Source organism: Simochromis diagramma, unplaced genomic scaffold (genome assembly GCF_900408965.1).
Source record: "Simochromis diagramma unplaced genomic scaffold, fSimDia1.1 OVJJ01000816.1, whole genome shotgun sequence".
In the NCBI taxonomy this organism is placed as follows: Eukaryota; Metazoa; Chordata; class Actinopteri; order Cichliformes; family Cichlidae; genus Simochromis; species Simochromis diagramma.
The window spans coordinates 10,478,840-10,501,808 of record NW_024386908.1 but is presented as its reverse complement, the minus strand read 5'-3'; the positions used below and the strand labels follow the sequence as shown (position 1 = coordinate 10,501,808).

Below are 22,969 nucleotides of genomic sequence, written 5' to 3'. Positions count from 1 at the left end.
TATCTATCCTAGGTCGCTTACTGCGTACAGCAACTAAAACCTAATCACAAAGCTGTTTCTGTAGACATCAGCAACTTAGTGATTCATATTTTTGGTCAATTTTACAAGTGTCTCCTCCTCAAGGCGGCATTTCTGAAAATTTTGCCTATTCTGTTGGTTCGTTTTTTAAAGCATTTTAGTTTTTAGGAATAATTTTAGATCACAACTTAAATTTGAGAAGCATTTAAAGAAGATTTCTAAGACGGTCGAGGCTAATCTGAATTGTTTTAAGTTAATTCGGCACTATATACCAACTTCAGCAGCTCAGTTATTTATGCATTCCATGATATTCTCTCATTTTTCATATTGTATGACAGTTTGGACCCAAGCAGCACCATCTACAATTCAGTCTGTGGTATCCTTATATAACCAATCTTTAAAAATAATGGATAAAAACAAATCTGTTCGGTGGCATCACTGTCACATTTTAAAGAAATATAATCTACTTAGTTTTAAGAGTTTTAATCATTTGTGCTTTCTTAAATTAGTCTTTAAATGTATAAATAGAATGGCCCCAGAGTGTCTTAATAGATATATCCAGAGACAAGATAGTAATCGTATTACTAGGAGCATGGTGAACAGCAACTGCAAGATATCATATCGCAGATCTACATTTAGTCAGTCAGCTTTTTCCATAAAGGCTTGCCATCTGTGGAACACACTTCCAACCGAATTCAAATTGATTACAGACATCAGATCCTTTAAATTGAAGGTTAAAGTTTGGTTAAAGGGAAATCAGAGATGTAGTCATTTTAACTAAAGATTTTTAATCGTATTTTAATTCATTGTCTATTAACTGTAATTGTATCTATGATGTAATTTGGTTTTATGAAAATGTATGTTTTATTGTAAAACTTATCTATTTTGATTGTAAGCCCAACAAGGGACAATTGTTGAAAATTAGCAATAGCTATAAACTTATGTGCGTTACATCAGTTTCATGTTTTGTACTTGGATTATGTTAAACTGCACTGTCCCTTTTAAATAAATAAATTCAAATTCAACTTGAATCTGAATAGTGGGATTTAAAAAGCGCACATGCTCAAAGATTTTGCGCCTGTAGCCTTATTTAAACTAGTGTGACTAGTATGCTAGTTTATGGTGGCTAATCTCAAAAAATGTTAACAAGGTTTGCAAAGTTAAATTAGAACTGGGTTTAAACAGACATCACTGCAATACTTTGTCAACTGTATGCTCTACATTTCCTCTGATACAGTATAGTTTAGATATAGATTGTATATAAAGGAACTTCTATACTGATAATTCTGTGGTTTTAGCATTGACTTTATATCCAAGTATCATGGGATCAAGTTTATTTATTTTCACTTTATTTTTACACCAGCAGCTGGTTTAGTCTTAATACTCTGTTGCTCACATATAGCAGCTGCTACTGGCATGGCCATCTGTTACCAAATAAATACTGAAGTATTTTTTAACAGCACTTGTTGGATCACATGTATACTTTGTATTAGTTGTTGGCTAACATGAATTTTTCTTTAATGTACAGTCATTACATTACAGGATACATATTCAAATATAGTCCAAGTTCTAAAATGAATACAACCTCAGAACACATGACCTATGATAACACATGATGTGTAATTATCTATTTAATAAAAAGTACTATAAGCCAAAGAAGCAGTGTGTGAAAAACACAGTTTAACTTATGATTCATCAGCTTTTAGAGCCACCTTTAGGAGCAACACATTTAAAGAAATTTTTTCTGTATGACTTCATCAGGTTCTCAGATCATTGTGGACTTTTGGCCCACTCATTTTACTTCATTCAGATTTGTGGTCATTCATTTATGTAGGGCTCTCTCAAAAATTAGCTCTCATTTCAATCAGGTTGACTTCTGGGCTTTGACTTGGCCATTGCAACACTATGATACTTTTCTTTTTCAGCTATTCTGTTATAGATTTTCTTCTGGGATTTGGATCATTTGATTGGTGCATGATTACATTATGGACAAACATCTTCACTTCGGTCTCCAGAAGTCTTGAGGTTGGTTCAGATGCAACTTTTGCAAACCCAACAATACTTGTTCAGTCTTTTTTAATTTGTACAGTAATGAACATTAACATTTAACATGCTAACACCTGTAGAATCTAAGATGAAGCTCTTGGATTTTCTTTGCAGTTTCTTTGAACATTGCAAGGTCTGACCTTGGGGTGATTTGCTAATACATGTGCTCCTGGGGGACTGGTCTTGAGAATGTTTTCCACTTATGAATAATCTTTCTCATTGCAGACTGATGGACTTCAGATTGTTTGGAAATTGTGTTATAGCCCTTTGCAGATAGATGGACAGCAGTAGCTGCTTCTTTAAGATTGCAGCATTATGTTAAAACATACCTGAATGCTCCAGACCAGCAAACCTCCAAAACTTCTGCTTTTACAGTGGGGCAAAAAAGTATTTAGTCAGCCACCGATTGTGCAAGTTCCCCCACTTAAAATGATGACAGAGGTCAGTAATTTGCACCAGAGGTACACTTCAACTGTGAGAGACAGAATGTGAAAAAAAAAATCCATGAATTCACATGGTAGGATTTGTAAAGAATTTATTTGTAAATCAGGGTGGAAAATAAGTATTTGGTCACCTCAAACAAGGAAAATCTCTGGCTCTCACAGACCTGTAACGTCTTCTGTAAGAAGCTTTTCTGTCCCCCACTCGTTACCTGTATGAATGGCACCTGTTTGAACTCATCATCTGTATAAAAGACACCTGTCCACAGCCTCAAACAGTCAGACTCCAAACGCCGCCATGGCCATGACCAAAGAGCTTTCGAAGGACACCAGGAAAAGTATTGTAGACCTGCACCAGACTGGGAAGAGTGAATCTACAATAGGCAAGCAGCTTGGTGTGAAAAAATCAACTGTGGGAGCAATCATCAGAAAATAGAAGACATACAAGACCACTGATAATCTCCCTCGATCTGGGGCTCCACGCAAGATCTCATCCTGTGGGGTCAAAATGATCATGAGAACGGTGAGCAAAGATCCCAGAACCACACGGGGGGACCTGGTGAATGACCTGCAGAGAGCTGGGACCAAAGTAACAAAGGTCACCATCAGTAACACACTACAACAGCAGGGAATCAAATCCCGCAGTGCCAGACGTGTTCCGCTGCTGAAGCCAGTGCATGTCCAGGCCCGTCTGAAGTTTGCCAGAGAGCACATGGATGATACAGCAGAGGATTGGGAGAATGTCATGTGGTCAGGTGAAACCAAAGTAGAACTTTTTGGTATAAACTCAACTCGTCGTGTTTGGAGGAAGAAGAATACTGAGTTGCATCCCAAGAACACCATACCTACTGTGAAGCATGGGGGTGGAAACATCATGCTATGGGGCTGTTTTTCTGCCAAGGGGACAGGACGACTGATCCGTGTTAAGGACAGAATGAATGGGGCCATGTATCGTGAGATTTTGAGCCAAAACCTCCTTCCATCAGTGAGAACTTTGAAGATGAAACGAGGCTGGGTCTTCCAACATGACAATGATCCAAAACACACCGCCCGGGCAACAAAGGAGTGGCTCCGTAAGAAGCATTTGAAAGTCCTGGAGTGGCCTAGCCAGTCTCCAGACCTCAACCCCATAGAAAATCTGTGGCGGGAGTTGAAAGTCCGTGTTGCTCGGCGACAGCCCCAAAACATCACTGCTCTCGAGAAGATCTGCATGGAGGAATGGGCCAAAATACCAGCTACTGTGTGTGCAAACCTGGTAAAGACCTATAGTAAACGTTTGACCTCTGTTATTGCCAACAAAGGTTATGTTACAAAGTATTGAGTTGTATTTTTGTTATTGACCAAATACTTATTTTCCACCCTGATTTACGAATAAATTCTTTACAAATCCTACCATGTGGATTCATGGATTTTTTTTTTCACATTCTGTCTCTCACAGTTGAAGTGTACCTCTGGTGCAAATTACTGACCTCTGTCATCATTTTAGGTGGGGGAACTTGCACAATCGGTGGCTGACTAAATACTTTTTTGCCCCACTGTATATAGAGCGTGCTACACCTTTTGTCTAATGTAGTCACTTTCTTAGATGTGCTTAGAATTAGCAGCACCTATCTTCTTAGTGGCTTAGTGTTTGTTGTATTTGTATTTAACCTGGTAAGGACTATTTTTACAATTTTTTTTTATTATATCTTGATAGGTAAAATGTTCTTATAATGTGTTTACTCCTTTTCTTAGTTCGCAGTGCTTCATTCTGGTACCTAATGTGTTCAGCTGGTGACTGGTGGTAATTCTTTTAACTCTGTGAAGCATGTAGGTATAAAGTCACTGTTACAGGACGAACACATGGTTACCTCACTATATTGCTCTTTACATATTCCAGAAGAGGCATATAATTCATCAAGCTAACGTATGTAAATGAATGCCAGTATCCCTTGGATACAGAGACAAAAACTCATTTGGGACTGTATGTGTTTAATGCATGAGTAGTGCATGGAAACATTTATTTTACTGAGTGATGAGGTGCACTCACATGCTCATGCATCAGAAAATTGTCGAAATATCTCAGCGGGCCTATGAATCATTGTTTTCAAAAGAGAGTACATCTCCCTGTCCAGCATCCGTTCAGGAGATTCAAGAGCTTTCAGCTGACTACATGGCCAAAGTTATATATGAATACAGGAGTAATATCTTAACTATTTATAACCATATAGCTGCTCCGGGGAGGCTGCTGCATTATGGTCACAGCTGTCCCACTCCAGTCTTCATACAGTGTTTAAACTACAGCCTTTACATAAGAGAGTGTGTACCAGAGCTAATGGGTTTAGTGAGGCAAGGGCATGACAGAGGGGAGGATAAAGGGCAGAATAGAAAGAGAAGACTGGAAGAGGACCAGACTGAGCAGATGTGCGGGAATGGGAGGGTGAGGACAAAGAGTGAGCACGATGAGCGCAGACTGGACTGCCTGAAAGCATCTGCTGCAACAGCCTCGGCACACTCTCAGCGTCTCAACCTCTCAGCTGAAGGTGCTGTCTCGCCAAATGGATTTGGCAGATATCACTCATTTGATGTTTGCCCAACAACAGATGGATCCCACATGGCGATTATTACTCGTAATCAGAAAAAGATAGGGGGGGGGGGGGACTGCAAAATCATGCAGGAAGTGTAAGATTTGGATTAGCAGTGCAGAATAAGCCTGCACACATCAACTTGTCCAAAGAGCAGTTTTATTTAAAAAGAAATATTAAAGAATCTTTGCAAGCACTATGCTTTTGGTCAAGGGTTTTGCTGCACAGGTAAACTCATTAAGTTTAGATCGTGAAAGCACTGTTGATTCACTCTTGCTTTTTCATCCTTTCATCATGCTGTGGAGTGTTTTGCAATTTATTTTCTTTTCCAGAATGTTCACTTATCAAATCTGAGCCTTAAGAGCAAAGATGCTATTTTTTTTTAAGATTATATGGGTCAGTATTTTATTTGAGGATTTTTGCAAGATGGTGCCGGATGTTATTCACAGCTAAGAACAGAAACCGTTTTCTTACAAAGTTTAGGCGTGACAAAAAAAAAAACTGTAAAAGAAGAGCAAGAGCACAACATACACACAGCAAATTGACCCACACCCGTGTAAAGCATGGGGAAGGGAAGAGTAAGTGCCAGACAGGACCCAGATGTCATGCTAAAACAACAACTTCTAAATATAGTGCTACATTCCCAGGCGTCTTTCCCCCTTGCCTCCTCAGAGCAGACATAGTTTTTATTTATTTTTTTTATTTTTTTATTTTTATTTTGCAACATCTCGGTGTAGTACGACCTCGCCATAAATACACCTCTCCCTTACCACCTTGATACCCTCTTTTATTGGCCCTCTATTTTATTGCTAATGGACAGATGTGCTGTCAAAACTGTGTTTTATGGGCCCTACAAGAGCTTAAGTGTCAGCACTGCATGTTGCCTATTTCTCCAGATGCACAGATTTCTGTTCCATTACTAACCAGTGACAGGTTGATGGCCGGTTAGCACCCCTGTGCATTTCTCTGAGTGGAAACACGATTGTGTGTTGTACCTGTAAACGCTTCAAAACCCCAAATCATTAACAAGGACCCACTGTTGCACCAAACTGCTCGTGTCCATCAAGCATGCTTTTGCAGAGCTTTTGCAGTCACATGCCTGATTTTACCGTCCTTAGGTTGGTTGGTTGTTAAAGCACAAGTTTGCTACTTTTTACAACATATACACACACAGATGACACGTTGTGTTTATTTATCTATTTAAGAGAAAGCATTTGATAGCACTTGTTACAAAGCATTTTTTGTTCTAATGAAATAGGTTCACAGTTTTTTTAAAAAGCAGTATGGCCTGTCTTATTCTCTAAATATTGGGAGCAAATGAGGGTAAAAGGTGTTGGGTTCTGTGAGAAATTAAAACTGCTTCCTCTGTTTGACCATCTGGATTTCAGCGTTTGTAATTATGTGCTGGGTCATTTAGCACTGAGGGTAGAATGTTAATACAGGAAAGGTTTGTGTATGCCCAAGTAAACAAACAAGACCCCCCTTCTGGAGTCCTCGCCTACTGATTGGCAGAAACCCTCTTGTGGCATTGCTGTGTTAATTAGCCTTGCTTGATATGTCTGTCTCACATGCTCACTCTTCACATCACTGATAAATCTCACATGTCGCCATTTCTCCAATTTGAAAAGCAGTTACGGGTCTCCATTTTTATGCAAGCTGGGCCTCCTCTGAGGTCTAATCAATACTTTCACTACACCAGAATGTATGCGCGGGGAAAAGTGAAATAAGGACATGTCTAACTGAGCCGTATTAAGCTGAGAAGTCATGCATCCAAAAGAGAAATCTACTCAGGAATCTGTCATTAATGTCACACATCCTCCTGTCTCCTCTTTGCACATTTCCCTGTTGAAGACTTTCTACCAGCTCCCTTGTGTGATGGCAGTGTCCTTGGCACACACTCTCCTCACATAATGGAGTCATTGTCATTCCAGCCACACACAAGGTGGAAACTTTATCAAGTGGTCTTTCTCTCAACCTTTTCCCTGCGCTACCTTTTTGTGTCTCTTTCAGTTCCTCTCTGTTGCTTTTGCACTACATTTCCATCACTCACTTGTCTTGCCTTTTTATTCTAGTATGCACACATACAAACACACACACGCACGCATGCACACACGCACGCATGCACGCATGCACGCATGCACACACCAATGTTTGGAATTTCCTCTGTTTAATTTACTTTCTACACCAACACTTCTTGCTCCCCTTGGAAAGGTGATGCATTGACCCCCCGCTGCAAGACAAACACAGACCAGTGCACACTCACTGTTTACACTACCCAGTTGGATGCATATTTGTAAGCCTTTTCTGTCTGCATGATCAAGCAATACCTAAAGTTTTAGCCCAAAGCAAACAGCCCTATTTAAGATGCAAAGGATACAACAGCAAAGGTATTAGAAGAAGGATACGAACTGGTGGAACTAATAAGCCACAAGCCCGATTTCCCTGCCTCTCCCTACCTTTTTTTTTTTTGCTCCTAATTCATCATTCTATCTCTCTCTTTCCTCTCAGCCAATTTATTAAAAGTCAGCTTATCTTTCGAGGTGTTTGATCAAAAGACGATGACTGAAAGGCTACACAAGCTGCGCTCAAAAGTCACAGAGGCTTGTAATCAAACTGGGGGCTGCCATTAAACACTCAGTATCTCAACTGAGCAAACAGATAAATCCTACATCCAGTCTTTTTTCTGCCACTCCACATGCATGTCAGACTAAAACTATCAAAGCAGACATGTTTGAAAAACTGGATTAAATGTACGTAGCATATCCTACATTCAAAGCCCACCTTTATTGTAACTGGATCTAGCAGGAACACTTTCTACACATAAATAACAGCTTGCCTTATTCACCTGGAATTATATCTATATTGGATTAATCTGCATAATTTATTTGCCAGTGCAGGAAGTGTCAAAGAAGCAATGGGTGGCTGCCATGTTGCATTTTAATGCTAAGAAGACTAAAGGTTGGATTCTTTTGTCACCTGTTTTTAAAATAATGTCGGCCAAAGTCTTTCCAGACGCTTTCTCGGGTGTTTTAGTTGCTTAATTCAAGGTACCACACATAGATATTAATAGAAAGGATTTTAAAAACATTGGCACTGGCATTAGAAATGTGTTTACACAGAATGTGTTCCGGGTTTCCACTGAATCAAGCAAAATTGTAGCTCAGGAAAAATAGTTTTTCAGAGGCTTTTAATGTTAATAGTCAGGTGGATTTTCTCATCATAAAAGATGGTCATCAAATTTGGATATATATTGATGTATTAGTTTTAACAGAAACATAATAGAAAGTTGTAAAACAAAAAAAAACTAAAAGAATTTTAGTTGCAAAGCCATAGCTACATCTAAATCATTTTCACAATGCATTGTTGTCTTGCTCTCTTTACATTGGAGCAATGTCATCCTAAAAGACACCAGTCACTATAGAAAAATTTCAAATACATAATAAAGGTGATCACTCACCTCTAAGTAGACTAGCTCTACCTCTTGACCCTTTTACTATGAGTGTCAGGTAATTGGGTTTTTCCTTTAATTTGTCACCAATCACAATATTAATGTGTTCATGTGATGTCTGCTGTTAATCAAAAAGTCAAAGATAAAACTAAATAGTATCTAAATACTAAATAGTATCATTTGTAGCATTGTTTTTTGCTTTCTAAATTTTGGATATTTTCCACATTGGTATTCCTTCTGTGCTCACTCTTCACTAAGAGCACAGCTCGTTCCTTCTCTTGTTTTCATCGTCTCATTCCAGCATTGAGTCAAAGTTAATTGGCTTTATTGTGCACATTTATGGTGCTGCAGAGCTTGGCATTATAAGAAAAAAGATAATGTGTGTTTATGAGCTCCAATCTCGCAAATATGTGTGACATGGCCTAACTGGGTGAATATCATCACAAAATCTCACACCCAAGGGAGAAGAGTGTATTTTCCTTCAGTGCAAGATATTTTGGAAAGCGTGTAGAGCTTCTACAGAAATGGCTGAGGTGGCAGAGAGAAAAATCCAATCCTGCTCGGGCTGAAATGTTAACAAATTTTTCGTCCCAGTTCCCAAGGTACTGGTTCACACAATGCTGAAGGAACTTTTAATTACATTCGCAACTCGCAGAAGAATGACTAATGAGAATTTTAGGCTTTGTGGATCGCTGCCATTATTTTGGGGGATTCATCCTTCATGCATTCCAACTAACTGTTACCCAGCAACTCAATCAGCGGTTGAGCTGAGCTTGCTACACGAGTCCAGTTCATTTATTAGAATATGTGGGGTGTTTAGGCCCTTTAGGGTATGCTCTGGGTGAAAGGCTAATAGAGCATATGGTAAATTTCTCTATTTATTAATGCCTTCCAAGTCTGCTGTTGGGTACTTAGCACACAGGGGTCACGTGGTTCCAGACATTTTAAAATGGGATTGCATAGTGGTGCACAAATTAAATATGGGATATTCATTTCCCTTGGTTTGCTGACATTAGCTTTAACTTAAATTCTTCATATGTAAACTTTGTTTATGATTAAATGTTTCAGTAATTAATTTACTGGTGGTTGGATGTCACCAAGCACACATCTCCAGGGTTCATTGTTTTGTTTTACTTAATACATAAACACAAGTGCATTCCCCATGCACTGCACTGTTACCTTGGTAACATTTTTTTCTTTCTATCTATCACTGCCATATAACCACCTTGCCCCTGTCTGCAGGGCATTTTGGGAAGTTTTTATCTTGTTTTGACTTTGTCACTCTTCACTAGACAGCGAGGGGAACTGGATTCAGAATGAGAGAAAAGGTGCAACACCCCAGACATAAATAAGCTTTCAGAGCACATTTTGTTTTCTTTTTTTTTTCTTCTTCTGCTGACTTTATGAAGGCACGCAGGAAAATACAACAGAAGTTGCAAATGTGGTTGCAGTATGAATACCAGAGTGTTAATATTGGCAATAACTTGAGCACATCTGAAAAGAACTATATTACTATGACGTAACTTCAACACCCAACAGTTCACTAATTCAAAAGCTATAAATTATACTGAGATTTCATCAACAAACCGGCAGCTGATTTTAATTTCTGTTACCATAGAACTACAAGCACTAATGAATGAATCTGCTACTCACACATTGAAGAGGTTGAGGCCGATGCGGTAGAGGCGTTTCCTCATGACGTCTGTGGACAGAGTGGGTGATTTACAGCTAGCGGGGTTCTCACAGTGGTAGCGTGGCAGGCTGAGGATCATAGCCTGCAATGCTTCCTTGGACGACGCCTCGGACGTCGAGCGTGCCTCCGTCGATGTGCTGCTGCTGCTCATCTGCTCTGAGCTATTGTCTGCTGTCTCAGAGCCACATCTCTTAACATCCAAAGGCTCCACCGCAGGAGAGCTACCCAGCACTATAGTCTCCTGTGGTGGAGGGGCCACAGTTGGTTCTCTTGGTGGTGGCGGTACCACCACAACAACCTCCTCTGGGCTTTGGGGGAATGCCATCTTATCCAGAGGGGTCAGAGGAGGTTGCTCCATCTCCCCAAGCTCTTCTTCAGAAGGAGGTGGCGCAGGGAATTCAACATCCTGCTCGCTGCCTTCTATCTCTGATTCTGGTGGTGGTGGAGGCTCCTGGGGTGGGGGTGGGAGTTCTTTGGGCTCTGCTAGGATGTCTGCAGGTGGAGGAGGGGGTTCTTGTGAAGGACCGGGTGGGATAGGGGCTGGTGCAGAATTTGCTGTCGTGGAAGTGGTGGTGACAGTGCTGGAGGTTCCTTCTTGTTGGGTGCCACTGTTGAGGGTGACAGAAGTTGATGATTCCCTAACTGAAGATGAAACGCGGAAGTTCTGACTGTCAAACTGCACCGTCACATCTCGAAACGCCATCATCAGCTTGCTTGCATTCCTTGAGAGGTCGGTTGGGTCTACGGAGCCCTGATGAATTACAGAGTCTCGCACGTCCCCACCCGCGCCTTCTCCACCACCTCCAACCCCTGCTGCCGCTGCTGCCGCTGCTGCGCTAAAGGAATCGGCACTGAACTGATAGTTGCCGCCTTCTTGGAGTGAACACATGGTCTTCAGACTCCAGTTGCTGAGTGCATCATCTATAGACTTTGCTAATGACTGGACCTGCTCAGTGAAGGAGTCTTCCAGGTCAGTTAGGGTGCCACCAACCGTGGCAGGCAAAGATGGTGAGCGTACCAGTGGGATGCCTGCCAGGTTACAGCCTTCTGCCAGGGCCCGTTCAGCAGAGAAACCCTCCGTATTTTGCACACGGACCTTGCGCAGGGAGATGCGTCGAGGCAGTCGACTCTCCAGAAGTGAATTGCGGATCTTCTCAAAGTTTTTGCTGAGCTGGTACTGGCGGAAGGCAGTCTGGATCTTACAGGCAGCACGGCGGGAGATGAGGTGTCCGCCGTATTTGTGCTCTAACATTTCGATCTAAAGAAAATGGAAAGAGACATACAGAGCGAAAATAAATTGGTGAAACATTTCTTTTGTGTCAGTGATAGTAAAAGTGAGGACAGCAATTATTAAGACCAAATATGAGAGTCATAGTTGTATAATAATTTTTAAAACTGCAACGAATACAAGATACATGCGAATAGGTAAAAGAGTATTATTATAATTCGATGTTTTTTTGTAAGTGTACAATGCATGTAGGCGTGCATTGGTGGAATACTAATCACGAGGAGATTTAAAGAAAAAATAAGTTAATTTAGTTGGAAAAAGAAAAAAACATTGCCTATTTTTAGATACTAAAGATCAGCAAATCTAAATAATATTGTCATGGTTCAGTAAATGTATTTTCCATGCTGGTTTTGTTATGTATCCTGAATCTGTAACCACACTAATAGCTGAGTCATGGCATCCAGCTATTTCTTCAGCAAACAGAGCTCATAATCTACATGAAGTCCATAGAGAAGTCTTCCACACAACCTTAAATTGTCTGAAACGGAACAGGCCGTTAATCTTGCCTGTGAAAAATTGCTCAAATGCTGTGGGAAATAGATAGAGATGTAATATAGCCTTCCTCATCTGACAGCAGCTCAAACCCTAGATGAAACCTCTTTGAGTTTCCCAGAACAATCAGGGTGTGGGTATCTTTGGAAGTGCCTAGAAAGAGCGCTTATCTTTCAAAGTCCTTTTCATTCGCACCAAATCAATGAATATAATTCTGTTGCTCATCTTACTTTATCAAGGGCATTAATGTGGAGGAGATTTCAGCTTTGAAAGAACAGCACCACCGTTTTACAAACAGAACTAGCACGATTTTTGTGAAAGTCTCATTCATGGTGAACGTTTGCCTTGCAGGGACTGAAACACCTACAAAAAACATTGAAAGACTCACCCACTTACTCTCATGAGTGAGTGGGTGACTCTTTCAAAAAACAAAACAAAACAAAAAAAAACACTCAAGACATTTCTACACATGCACTGCAGCCCTGAACTTTTCTAGACACGAAGCCGCGTGTGAGAACACAAGTGTCTCTGTCACTTCACTAGAACAAAGTCCGTGTGACGTCTGATGGAGTCCACGTCGGCATTGTAGCAGCTAATCGCCTGGTGGATTCACAACAAATACATCCTGCCTGCTGCACGCTCCATCAAGCTTGTCTAAACAAAACTGAATACTTCCAGGACTGAGAACGTAGCTGAAGTTCGGCTGCATGCCAGAAAGGACAGCTGAGGACGATGTCCTGAAGCGATTCTCCTGACTGGAGGTTATGAGTCAACGGCTGCAGATGGGCTACCTTTCAGTCATGTCTGTGAAGCTGGGACGTCAGTTACACCAGAACCAATTTAGTATCCAGACTGGTGAATGAAAGGGTGAACAAGAAACTCAGGCTACCTCTTTGCCTCGATTCAACTACAAACGAATCCTACCTTGGTGAAATGACTTAACAGCAATATAATTTTATGCAAAATAAGAAGTGGAAAACTGTTTTCCATAAAAAAGAGTTATAGTCCATCACTAAGAAACACAACCAATACATAAATGTTCAAAATATTTTGCATGAAAATGTACTTTATAAAAAGCAAAGTATTCATCTGAGAGAATTCACATCTTTGCTTTTTCCTCCTTTGATTCTCTTACGGATTTAGAGCTGAACTCTTATATCAGAGTGATGTGTACAAGAGGATAAATTTGGTCCGTACAAAATAACCTTCCTGTCAATTCAAATGCAATTGAGTGAATGGTTACTGCAGCTAAGAAGGATCAAATTGTGACTTTCAGCTGCTAATCTGCTTTCCTTTTAGTCCTGGACAAAGTCACCAAACCATCAGACTTCTGCAAAAGAAAAAAAAAAAACACTGATAGGCTGTAATGGCTGTAGGGTTTGCAATTTTTGATAAGTGGTTAATTCAGCAAGATGCAGCCTGTCATTGTCATTGGAGGAACCGAATCACATACAAAGCTCTTTAGAATAGTGGAATGACACTGAAAATCCACCTTATCTACTCCATTTACATTTCACTGCAGAGCCTCTGTGAGCAAAGTGAAACGTACTGAGAATATTAAGGTGGAGTTTGAATAGGATGCTGGTTCACAGCTCTACTGTATCTGCTGATGGCGACTTCTCAGTGGCTGTCATCCCTTGCAGACCAGTCGAACTCAGCCTGAATATTCATCGTTTTTTAATCTGGATTGTTCTGTGGTGCATGCACTCTTAATACGACAAGACGTTATCACCATGACTGTGCGGAAACTAAAATAGAGATTGTGTAGTCTTTTTTTTTTTATAAGACAGGCGCTGAGGTAATATGATTGACCTCGTTACTCGCAGAGGTGTCCCTCATCAAAACAAATTCTGCAGAGTTCCACTGCAGGGGTGCCCTTGAATGCGCAAAAAAGGGCTGTCAGCTTGGCTGCATTTGATTAAATGTAGCAGTCGAGCTTGTTTGTTTTGGCTTCCGCGTAAGCCGGGTCGGGGATGATGAATAAAGCATTTGGGTCACGTTGCTTTCGTTATTAGAGTGCGTATCTGATACACTGTGCCATTCAGATGGAATTACAGCCACCGGGACGAGCTGGAACATGATGGATGGAGGAAGAAAGTGAGGAAAGTAGACAGGATTTGATGGCAGCTCTAACGAGGATTGTGTTGGAACTGCAAATGCTGTGTACCACTTTCACTGGACAGTCCAGTCAAAAGTGCAAAGTGCATGTTTCCAGAACACAGTGCACAGTGCTTCTGTCTGTGTTACCTGTTTTATTTCATCTCTAAGGACCCATCAGACCCAGTAGAAGATGGACCTTTGCAGATTTAGCAACTCTGTCCTTGACCTTCTATGTTAACACTAGTCCAGCTTGGTTTATGGGTACTGAAGCGTACTGGTGTGGCTCTGCACATATGTCAGACTGTTACATTCTTCCTCATAAGTTTATTTCTCAGTAGTAATGTGAAGGTAGAGCATAGATGTAGGTGGTACTTGTGTCTTGTTTAACTGCACTGCATAAATATTAAGTTCTTAGAACTATGACTTGAATTCAAAAAGTCTAAAACCTTCAACCTTTTCTTTCTGCCAGTTGGACAAACCATCGTTAATTTGGAGTCAAGTTTCGTGACACAGAGAAAATGTTTTTGATGTGTCTTCCAAAGCCAGCTTGTTGGCTCACTGGTGCAGAGAGTAGCATGCAGTGGGCTTTTAACTCACAGCGACTGCCTGCTGTGTCCATTAATGTTACTATAAGACCAGTTACAGTGATGCAAAATGGTTCACTTGGTGACGATTGCACTGGGGAATCTAATAAATTCCAGTTTACTGCTCAGTCAGCAATTGCAGCAAAATATTCAGGAAACTCTGATTTCTTCGTGTGTTAATAAATCCTTAGCTGTCATTTAAAGGGCTGCATGCTAATCCACTGCAAATGTAATGCATGTGGTAAAGTAAAAAAAGAATGGAAGAAAGGTATAGAAAGAGGTGTTGAGACAGATGACCGTGTCAAGAATGGCATTGCTGAAAATCTTCCCCATTAGACCTCTGTCACTTCTACCTCTGATCACTTCACTAAGCGCTGATGGAGGGAGAGATTATTCTGGAGACACAGTGGTCTGAGAAAACGGCGATGGCACCGCTCTCTCACACCACGTCTCTAAATCGATTCTGACGGAGAGATCAGCACCATGCTGACCTCATGTTCCCCTCTGAATGAGGCACACAAAAATGGAGAAAAGCTATGCAACACAAAGCGGTGCCACAATGCAGAATACGCAGAATAAAATTAGAGTGTGCAATAACAGATTTTACTTGAACTTTGAGGTGAACAAAAAGAAGAGAAGGGGTATGTAAATATTTGAAGTCAAGGACACGGTCTCTAATCCTCTTGAAGTCAAATAGACGACCCATAACAAACAGGGGGTTTAATAGAGGTTTAGCACATTAAGACAATGATCTTACTTAAACACAAGTGCGAATTCAAAATGCAAATTTCAAATATTTTTGGGCTGCGGAGGCAGAGACAGGTTCTCGGCTTCAGATGCTATGTGGATGATAGATATCTTGGTTTGAAATACTTTCTCTGTCTATACATGAAATATTAATACCCAGGGGCTTTGGAAAAGGAATATGTTTTAGTCTGAAAGTTTCTGCTTCAAATAGAAATGTGTCTCAAAACCGAAAGGTCAACTAAAGGTGCAGTACACAGCTTTTTTGTTTTGTTTTGTTTTTACTGGTTGCAAATAAATGCCAGTTGTTGCCATTTAGAGTCAAGTGCCATGATTACTATATCCACCTCCTTCTACGGTATCATTATCACAAATGGCCTCTTAGAAAAGCCTCATCTATATTCAACTTGTGACATTTAAACCTAATTGTAAAACTATATATGTGAAGGCTTCTTAAAGAATACCGATTACCTTGATAATCAAAAATTAGTTAACCTCACTTATTCATTCCTGCAGAACGTTGAAGACAGCTTTGACTAAAATGCTTTCTAAACACCTTTTTTCAGTGGTAACATTTATCTCCTTTTTATCCACTCAGTTTTTTGGAATCACTCTTATTTGCTTCCTTTCATCTATGAGGCAATATTAGTTTAGCTTAGCTCGGCTTTTTCTGAACACAAAATGTGCTGAACTGTACCTGCAAAGCTAAGTAATGTCATAGACTTGTAAAATACTACCCACCCTGAGATTAAATACTGCCTTTTTTACAGTCCCTATAAATCAAACAGCCCTAAAATACTGATTCGTCGAGTTTCGTCCTTAAACGTGCAGGCACAGACTGAGCTGTGTGAACAAAACTGCAGATGATCTTTTCACATGCTGCAGAAATAAGGGGTGGAAATTCAAACCATGATTATTAGCTTTCATGCTCATGCACAGTCTTACAGCGCAGAAACATCTGCATGATTAATGAGATGATTATATAACAGCAAAACTGGGACACAACTAATGCTGACTGTATGAGTAAATGAGGATGACAATAGAAAAGTCTTGATGTCATCAGAGGATGGAAATCTTTTTAGCTCATGCGTCCTTGACCAAAGTCATTTACAGAAAAAGCTCAGCGGTGACTAAATTTTAATGCAGACACTATCTTAATTTAATAGAAAAATAGAATTACACTGATGGGCCTTGGCCAAACAAAAACTGCAAGGAAAAAGTCCCAGCGTGGCCGAAATCAGATGTAATCCACTGCTGCGGACATCTGCAGAACAATACCCCCCTAAAATTCTAAATTTTGCATGAGCTGTTTAAAGAGAAGAAAAGTGATCATCTTATTGTGGAATGAAAAAAAAAAACTATAAACCCTAACCTGGGCTTTGTGAGATACATAACATGCATTTGCACTTTTTAGTGTATTTATGAGTGAAGGCAGCCCATCAAATCCATTTTCAGTGCTCTTTTTGATTCTTGGGAAATATGAACTGCTGAAGCAGATATTAGCAGCAGCTACTGAGCAGAAGTAAAGGTCACATCACCTCATTATAAAACAAAGTGCTGTGCATTCTGCACGAGTTGTTTACTTCTTCAAGACCTCTCCATTTTATGAGCAACTTAAAGTACACACAGTTGTGTGTGACTAGGATTGTAGCTAGAAGAGTTTAAATTGACAAAATTAACTGAAAGGGCAGAAAGCAAATGTTTGGAGACTATATTCCCCGCCCTTCTATGTGCACACATGGGAAACCAGCAGAGCTGTAGCAAGAACCCCCCAGGTAACACAGCAGAACAAGCAGGTGTAAGTGTAGAGCAAGCATCAGTGACAACAGATATGACACTGATTAAGTCAGACAGCATGAAAATGCCAAGCCTGAGTGGAGCAGGGTTGCAAAGGGGCTTGCAGGTATGCAGCAACTTTAGGCAGGCTCATCTTATATGAGTGAGCTATGAGCAAAACAAATATAATGTACATTTCCATGTAAGTGTATGTATTACTACATGGATTGACTAGTATTTAAATTTAAACCATTATGTATTTAAATTTAACCCTATTTAGAGAGAAAAAGTAATAGGGGGATCTGGAGGTTGAACGCTAAACTAAAGTGAGTTAATGCTCAAATACTTCATCATGAGGTCCTTCCCCAGTTATCAAGGTATCGCCCCACAGATCCAATTACTCTGACATTGATCTGGAGATCCATCAAGCCCCCTGCACCCCAGGTTGTACAGACAGAAGATCAATCTAGCTGATCACGTATCTCAAGCCTTGTTGACAGGGACATAGCAGGAAAGGGGGACCTTCAGATGTAAGATTAAAAGAGAGAAAATGGAAGTGAGAAGGAGACGTTAAGGTTAAAAGAATCATGAGCCTCAATTAGAGAAGTGACAACTGAGGAAATGCAATCAAAACTGAATGAAATGGAGCTGACAGAGAGCGAATATGGAAAAACTATCCAGCTCAGACATATTAGTTTCAGTGGCTTGGAATGAATGCTTTGCTGGCTTATCTGGCAGTTTTCTGTGTGTTCTTCTCACTCTGCGAATTTAAATATGTATTGGCAGAGAAGGACACAATCCAAATGACATCTCCCCTGTCACCTGTGAGCAAATTTCCTTTCACAGTGTGTCACTGGTGATCTGACTGTGAGAAACACTTAACACTAGAGTGACCATGTTTACTGATTGTTCTGGGTTATTGATTAAGTGCAGCCAAGTGTGCCGCACAGCACTTACAGGGACAGTAATAGAAGTCAAGACTTGAGGGACCGAGGTGTACCTTGAAAAGAAACAAATTGAACCAAGGGACTCGGAATACCTGGAAAAAATACCTGCATGACGTACATTACAGTGGCTCAAGTCTGACAAGTTTCTGCTTGAAATACAGAGGATCCCAGCGAAATTAGTATTGCACATTAATATAGGGAAACAATTTGAAAAGGAAACTCGGAAAAACGAATAGATTTGGGGGGCCTGGATATAGTTTACACTTGATATTACAACTTCCACAAGGCAGTTTAAAGGAGTCTTGGATGGCTTTCTTTCAAAATCATAACTTCAAATCTGGATTCACATTCAAAACACAGATTCTACTACTGCAGCTCTTTTTTGCTCATTTGTTTGTTTTCTTTTAGCAGAAAGGGAGTGCTTAGCTAGTTAGCAGTAGGAAGCTGGGTGAGCAAGATCTCTCTACAGTGTTACTTGCTTCATACATTACACCTTGACACACCAAAACTGGAGCACATGTGAAGTGTGTTAATGCAGTTATTGTTTATATAGCTCTGTTAAAATGGCGCAAAAAAAGACCAGATCCACAAACACGGATTGAGAAGTGCACTTCACCTTAGCAGATGGTGAAGCCTAGCCAACAGCCAGCCCACTGACCACGCCCCTAATGATGCATCAGTAACTTCAAGCCCTAATAATTTAACAAGTTAGCTATGAAAACCTCCATCCCCAGTACAACTGTCGTGAAACGGAAAATTAACTAGAGAGACAACAGAATATACGGCTGTAAACAGGTTTATTTTAGCTTTAAAGTTGGCCATGCTTTTATCAGCATCTATAGTTACTGACTCTCTTTGAAAGGCTGTAAATAAACAGCAGTTTATGGAAATGCATTTTTCAGCCCTCAAGGGTGCTTTTCTTACAGGCTGAATCTAAAATGGATCTAAAATTCAGTGAAGGGCCCTTTTACATAATTAATCCAGCACAAAAATGGTGAGGAGCCCCACAGGTAGGGGCCTTACCTGCCATCTTACCTTGTCGAAGCTCGATGGACTGAAGAATGTTGTTTAGATGGATGATAATGAAAATTAATGTTTGATGGCTCTTGATGATTATGTAATGTAGATGATATCTGAGCTCCTGATGAACAGCGTGATAAGAACACAGACACGAGAACATGAAAATGCACGTAGAAAAACAGTCACTTTTTACAGTTCAGGACAAAGTCGGTTTAACTCGCTGCAATGAAATGTGCTTTTATTCTCCACAAATGTTAAGGCTTTTCACCATCCACTGATTAATATAAAGCATTAGAAAATATACAAATTTTAAAGGAGTCATGCAAATACAAACTTGCATTTTGTGACATTGTTTTTACTTCGACTTTGATGGGTAATTGTGCATCCTTGCTAGAATAGTAAAGCAGCCTGCACCTGAAAACTGTTTAGTGTATTCTCAGAAAATCACAGTTTGAAAAAAACAATCCGGTTTTGGTGATGAAGACAACTGAGGATGTCAATGAAGTGATGACATGGCATTGATGATGATGGTTTATGATAATGGAGAAAAGGAAATATTTTTGACAGCCCATAAGCGCTAATAGGGATCAATACATCGAACGAACAAAAACATAAATGAACAAATTTAAAAAATTAAAATAAAATTAAAAAGTCAGACACCAGCTTTGACCACAAACCACCTGACCTTCTCTTCAGACAAAAAAAAACGAAACACCACAAAAATGTCAGACCACAGGACGTACAATACACACAAGCCAAGCTACTGCACCTCCTGCCCTCCCCCTCCCTCTCCCAAACACAACACACCAACACTCAACCCGCCCCCTCCCAACCCCAACACAACCCTACCTGCTTATTTTTGAGGTCAAGCGAGAGCTCATAGTCAGAGGCGGCGGAGTGCGAGCCGGCCCCGTTGCGCTGCACCCTCAAGGGCGAGGCTGTGTGGTGCAGACTGGCTCTCCTCCCCGGGCCACCTCCTTTTGCTCCTCCCCCTTCCTCGTCCTCTTCCTCCTGTGCTGCTTCACCCTCGCGTGGCTTGGCCTGCGCCTCCTCTACCTCTTGCTTTGTCTTTGCCTCCACAACTTCTTCTGACTCTTGATTCTCTTTCTCTGCAACCGTCTGCTCCTCTCGGCAAGGCGAAGGGGCTTTAGGGGCTTCCTGTGGGGCCACCTCACTCAGAGCCTTGACTTGCGGCTGAGGCTCGGGCTCTGGTGCAGGCTGGGCTTTCGGCTCAGGTTCTGGCTGAGGTTTGACTTCGGGTTGGGGTTGGGGTTGAGGTTGAGGTTGAGGTTGAATCTGCGGTTGGGGCTCAGTCTGTGGTTGGGGCTGTGCTGGCTGAGTCTGTGGCTGAGTCTCTTGCTGCTGTTGTTGGGGCTGCGGTTGCAGTTCGGGTTGTGGCTGTGGCTGTGACTGGGCCTCACTCTGCAGCTCTCCTTCTCCTCCCTTCCCTTCCTGAACCATAGACGAGTCTGGAGAAAGGTCATCGCTGCAGAAAGGAGGAGAAAATGCAGAGTGAGGTGTCTGCTGCATCCGTGGTGAGCTCTGACCTCTTCTCCAGGCTGCCTGGGTTAGTGGTAAGATGTTGACCCTTTCTCTCTTTTTTCTTTTTTGTGCCTCATCACTCAACAGTTCATCTGTCTGCCTGCTCTGTTATGAATGCCTTTCTTGTCTGTCTAGACACTGACAGACAATGAAAACCAGGAAAACATAAAGCACAGAGCAGCTTATAAAACCACAGTGTACAAAAGTTAAAAAAAAAAAGAAAGAAAAAGATCAAGGCATTACTTCTTACAGCAAAATCTTTAGAAGAGAAAATGTGAAAAAAAAACAAGATAGTTAACAGCCAATAGTGACACACGCTCCCACACACACAGACGTAGGGGGGACAGTCATGCAGCCAAAACAAATGTCACTAAATGTGTGCCTGCTTGTGTGAATACTTGTATGTTGGAGTGTACTGGAGGTGTCGTTTTACACTTTAAAACAAAAAGAGGTGTAATAGGCATGTAATATACAGGAACAAATAATATATTTATATACTTTTTGTCCACATAGCAAATACCAGCTGTTTCTCTAATCATCCAATGTGTTTGAAGACATTTTGATCTAACTGACATCACCTTAAGAGCAGTTTTCAATGCTCCCTTGTCAGCTGATAGAAGAACATGACTAAGCAGTCATGTTAGTGGCTCAGTAAGGCTGCACTTAATCTGCCAGTATCATTTATCAGGAGTGCTTGTCAGACGGTCAAGAAGCTTCTGAAACGCCTTTCCGTCACACCCTGATAACCGGGGCATTGGGATGTTCAAATCGAAATGCACAAACCCTGGCATCTGTGTTGAAGATAAAAGTAAGCATGGTTTAAACTGCTCTCACTGCCAATTTTTCTTTCTTTCAGTTGGACTATTTCTGCCACTTTTAGACGTACAAAAAAGTGCCTTCAAGAAAAAAAAAAGTGATATTGACCACAAACCCAGCTGTGTAGAGTGTAGCTCTTATTTTAGCACACATGTGCCTTTAAACACATGGGACTGACTAATCTTTGATTACATATTGATGAAGTTTGAAAGACACAATGACGTTTCTGTTTCTGTTTATTATAAGAACAACATGTATCAGCAGATTTTCTTGAAAGACTTACTTTGAATTTGTGCCGGTTTTGCACACCAGCTAAAAGTAACTGCGATAACAAGACTCTCTTCCCCCCGTTATTGGATTTGGTGATAAGAATTGAATCACTGAGCATAAAATCATCACTTTTCATGCAGAACTTCAGAAGAAAGTCAACACGATTTTTCTTCAGAGGAAGACAAAGGGCAACAACAACAATAAACTTTTAGTTTGTGTCTTAAGTTGTCTGCCTTAAAAAAGCCTTCGTTAATAAAAACATACTTATATACTGCATTTCTGCTAATGTAGAGAGTTAATAATTTAAAAAAAAAGATTTGATGGCGACAAAAACCTGTCTGCCGCCTTCTTCTGCACAAGAGGCCTGGGTCTTTTAAATATATATATATATATATATATATATATATATATATATATATATGGCAGCACATAGGCTTGAGAAAAAAGTATTCTGGTAATGGGTATAGCTAGGTCTGCTACTTCTAAAATAGAGCTTATATGAGCAATGAATAATGAAGAGGGAAAGTGTGCTGCTTCAACATTCAGCTGCAGGTGAGCTTTTTCTCATGCAGAAAATAGACCTGCCTGGAAAAAACAGAAGACTTCTTTTAGGGGAAGAGAGCCTGCCATGATCCCTGCTTACAATGTTTCCTTTCATTGTTATGAATCTAAATGTAGTCGTTCCGATTTGCATTTTTCTAGAGCCCCCGTTATGGTGAGAGATATTAAGACAACCAACAGGCGGCATGCAGCTGGATTAAAGTCAGATTCCGATAAAAGGAACAAAAAAATGAAGGAACAGGTGATCAAAGGGAATTATTTTTGAAGAGACACAAATAACCATGAAAAACGAACGCAGTCACTGAAAACATATTGTGTATGGATGTGTATGCATTTATAAAGCGAATATAAGCTCAAGAGTTAGTTCAGTCTCATTTGGGTTTTCACATTCCTTCAGATGGACTGACATTCCCTCTGCATATCAACTTTTTCTATCCTTTTTATTTATCTTGTCATCCTCTCTTTCCAACCATGCCTCTTGCACACACGCATCCAAACAGATGCACATATGGTATGTACACACACACACACACATATACATATATATATATATATATATATATATATATATATATATATATATATATATATATATATATATATATATATATGTGCAGTTT

General features: G+C 40.5%; 1 protein-coding gene across 3 annotated transcripts in view; it reads right to left on the bottom strand.

Moving 5' to 3' along the window:
- The window catches only part of iqsec3a (IQ motif and Sec7 domain ArfGEF 3a), a 119,576-nt gene that overhangs the window by 38,328 nt on the left and 58,279 nt on the right, over nt 1–22,969 (bottom strand). For 2 of the 3 annotated variants that reach the window (XM_040035372.1, XM_040035373.1), the window contains exons 3-4: nt 20,010–20,646; nt 10,170–11,467 (exon numbers count right to left, since the gene is read on the bottom strand). In XM_040035372.1, the coding sequence (XP_039891306.1) occupies nt 10,170–11,467; nt 20,010–20,646 (1,935 nt within the window). The remainder of the gene's footprint in view (nt 1–10,169; nt 11,468–20,009; nt 20,647–22,969) is intronic. The other variant, XM_040035374.1, reaches the window with a different exon arrangement.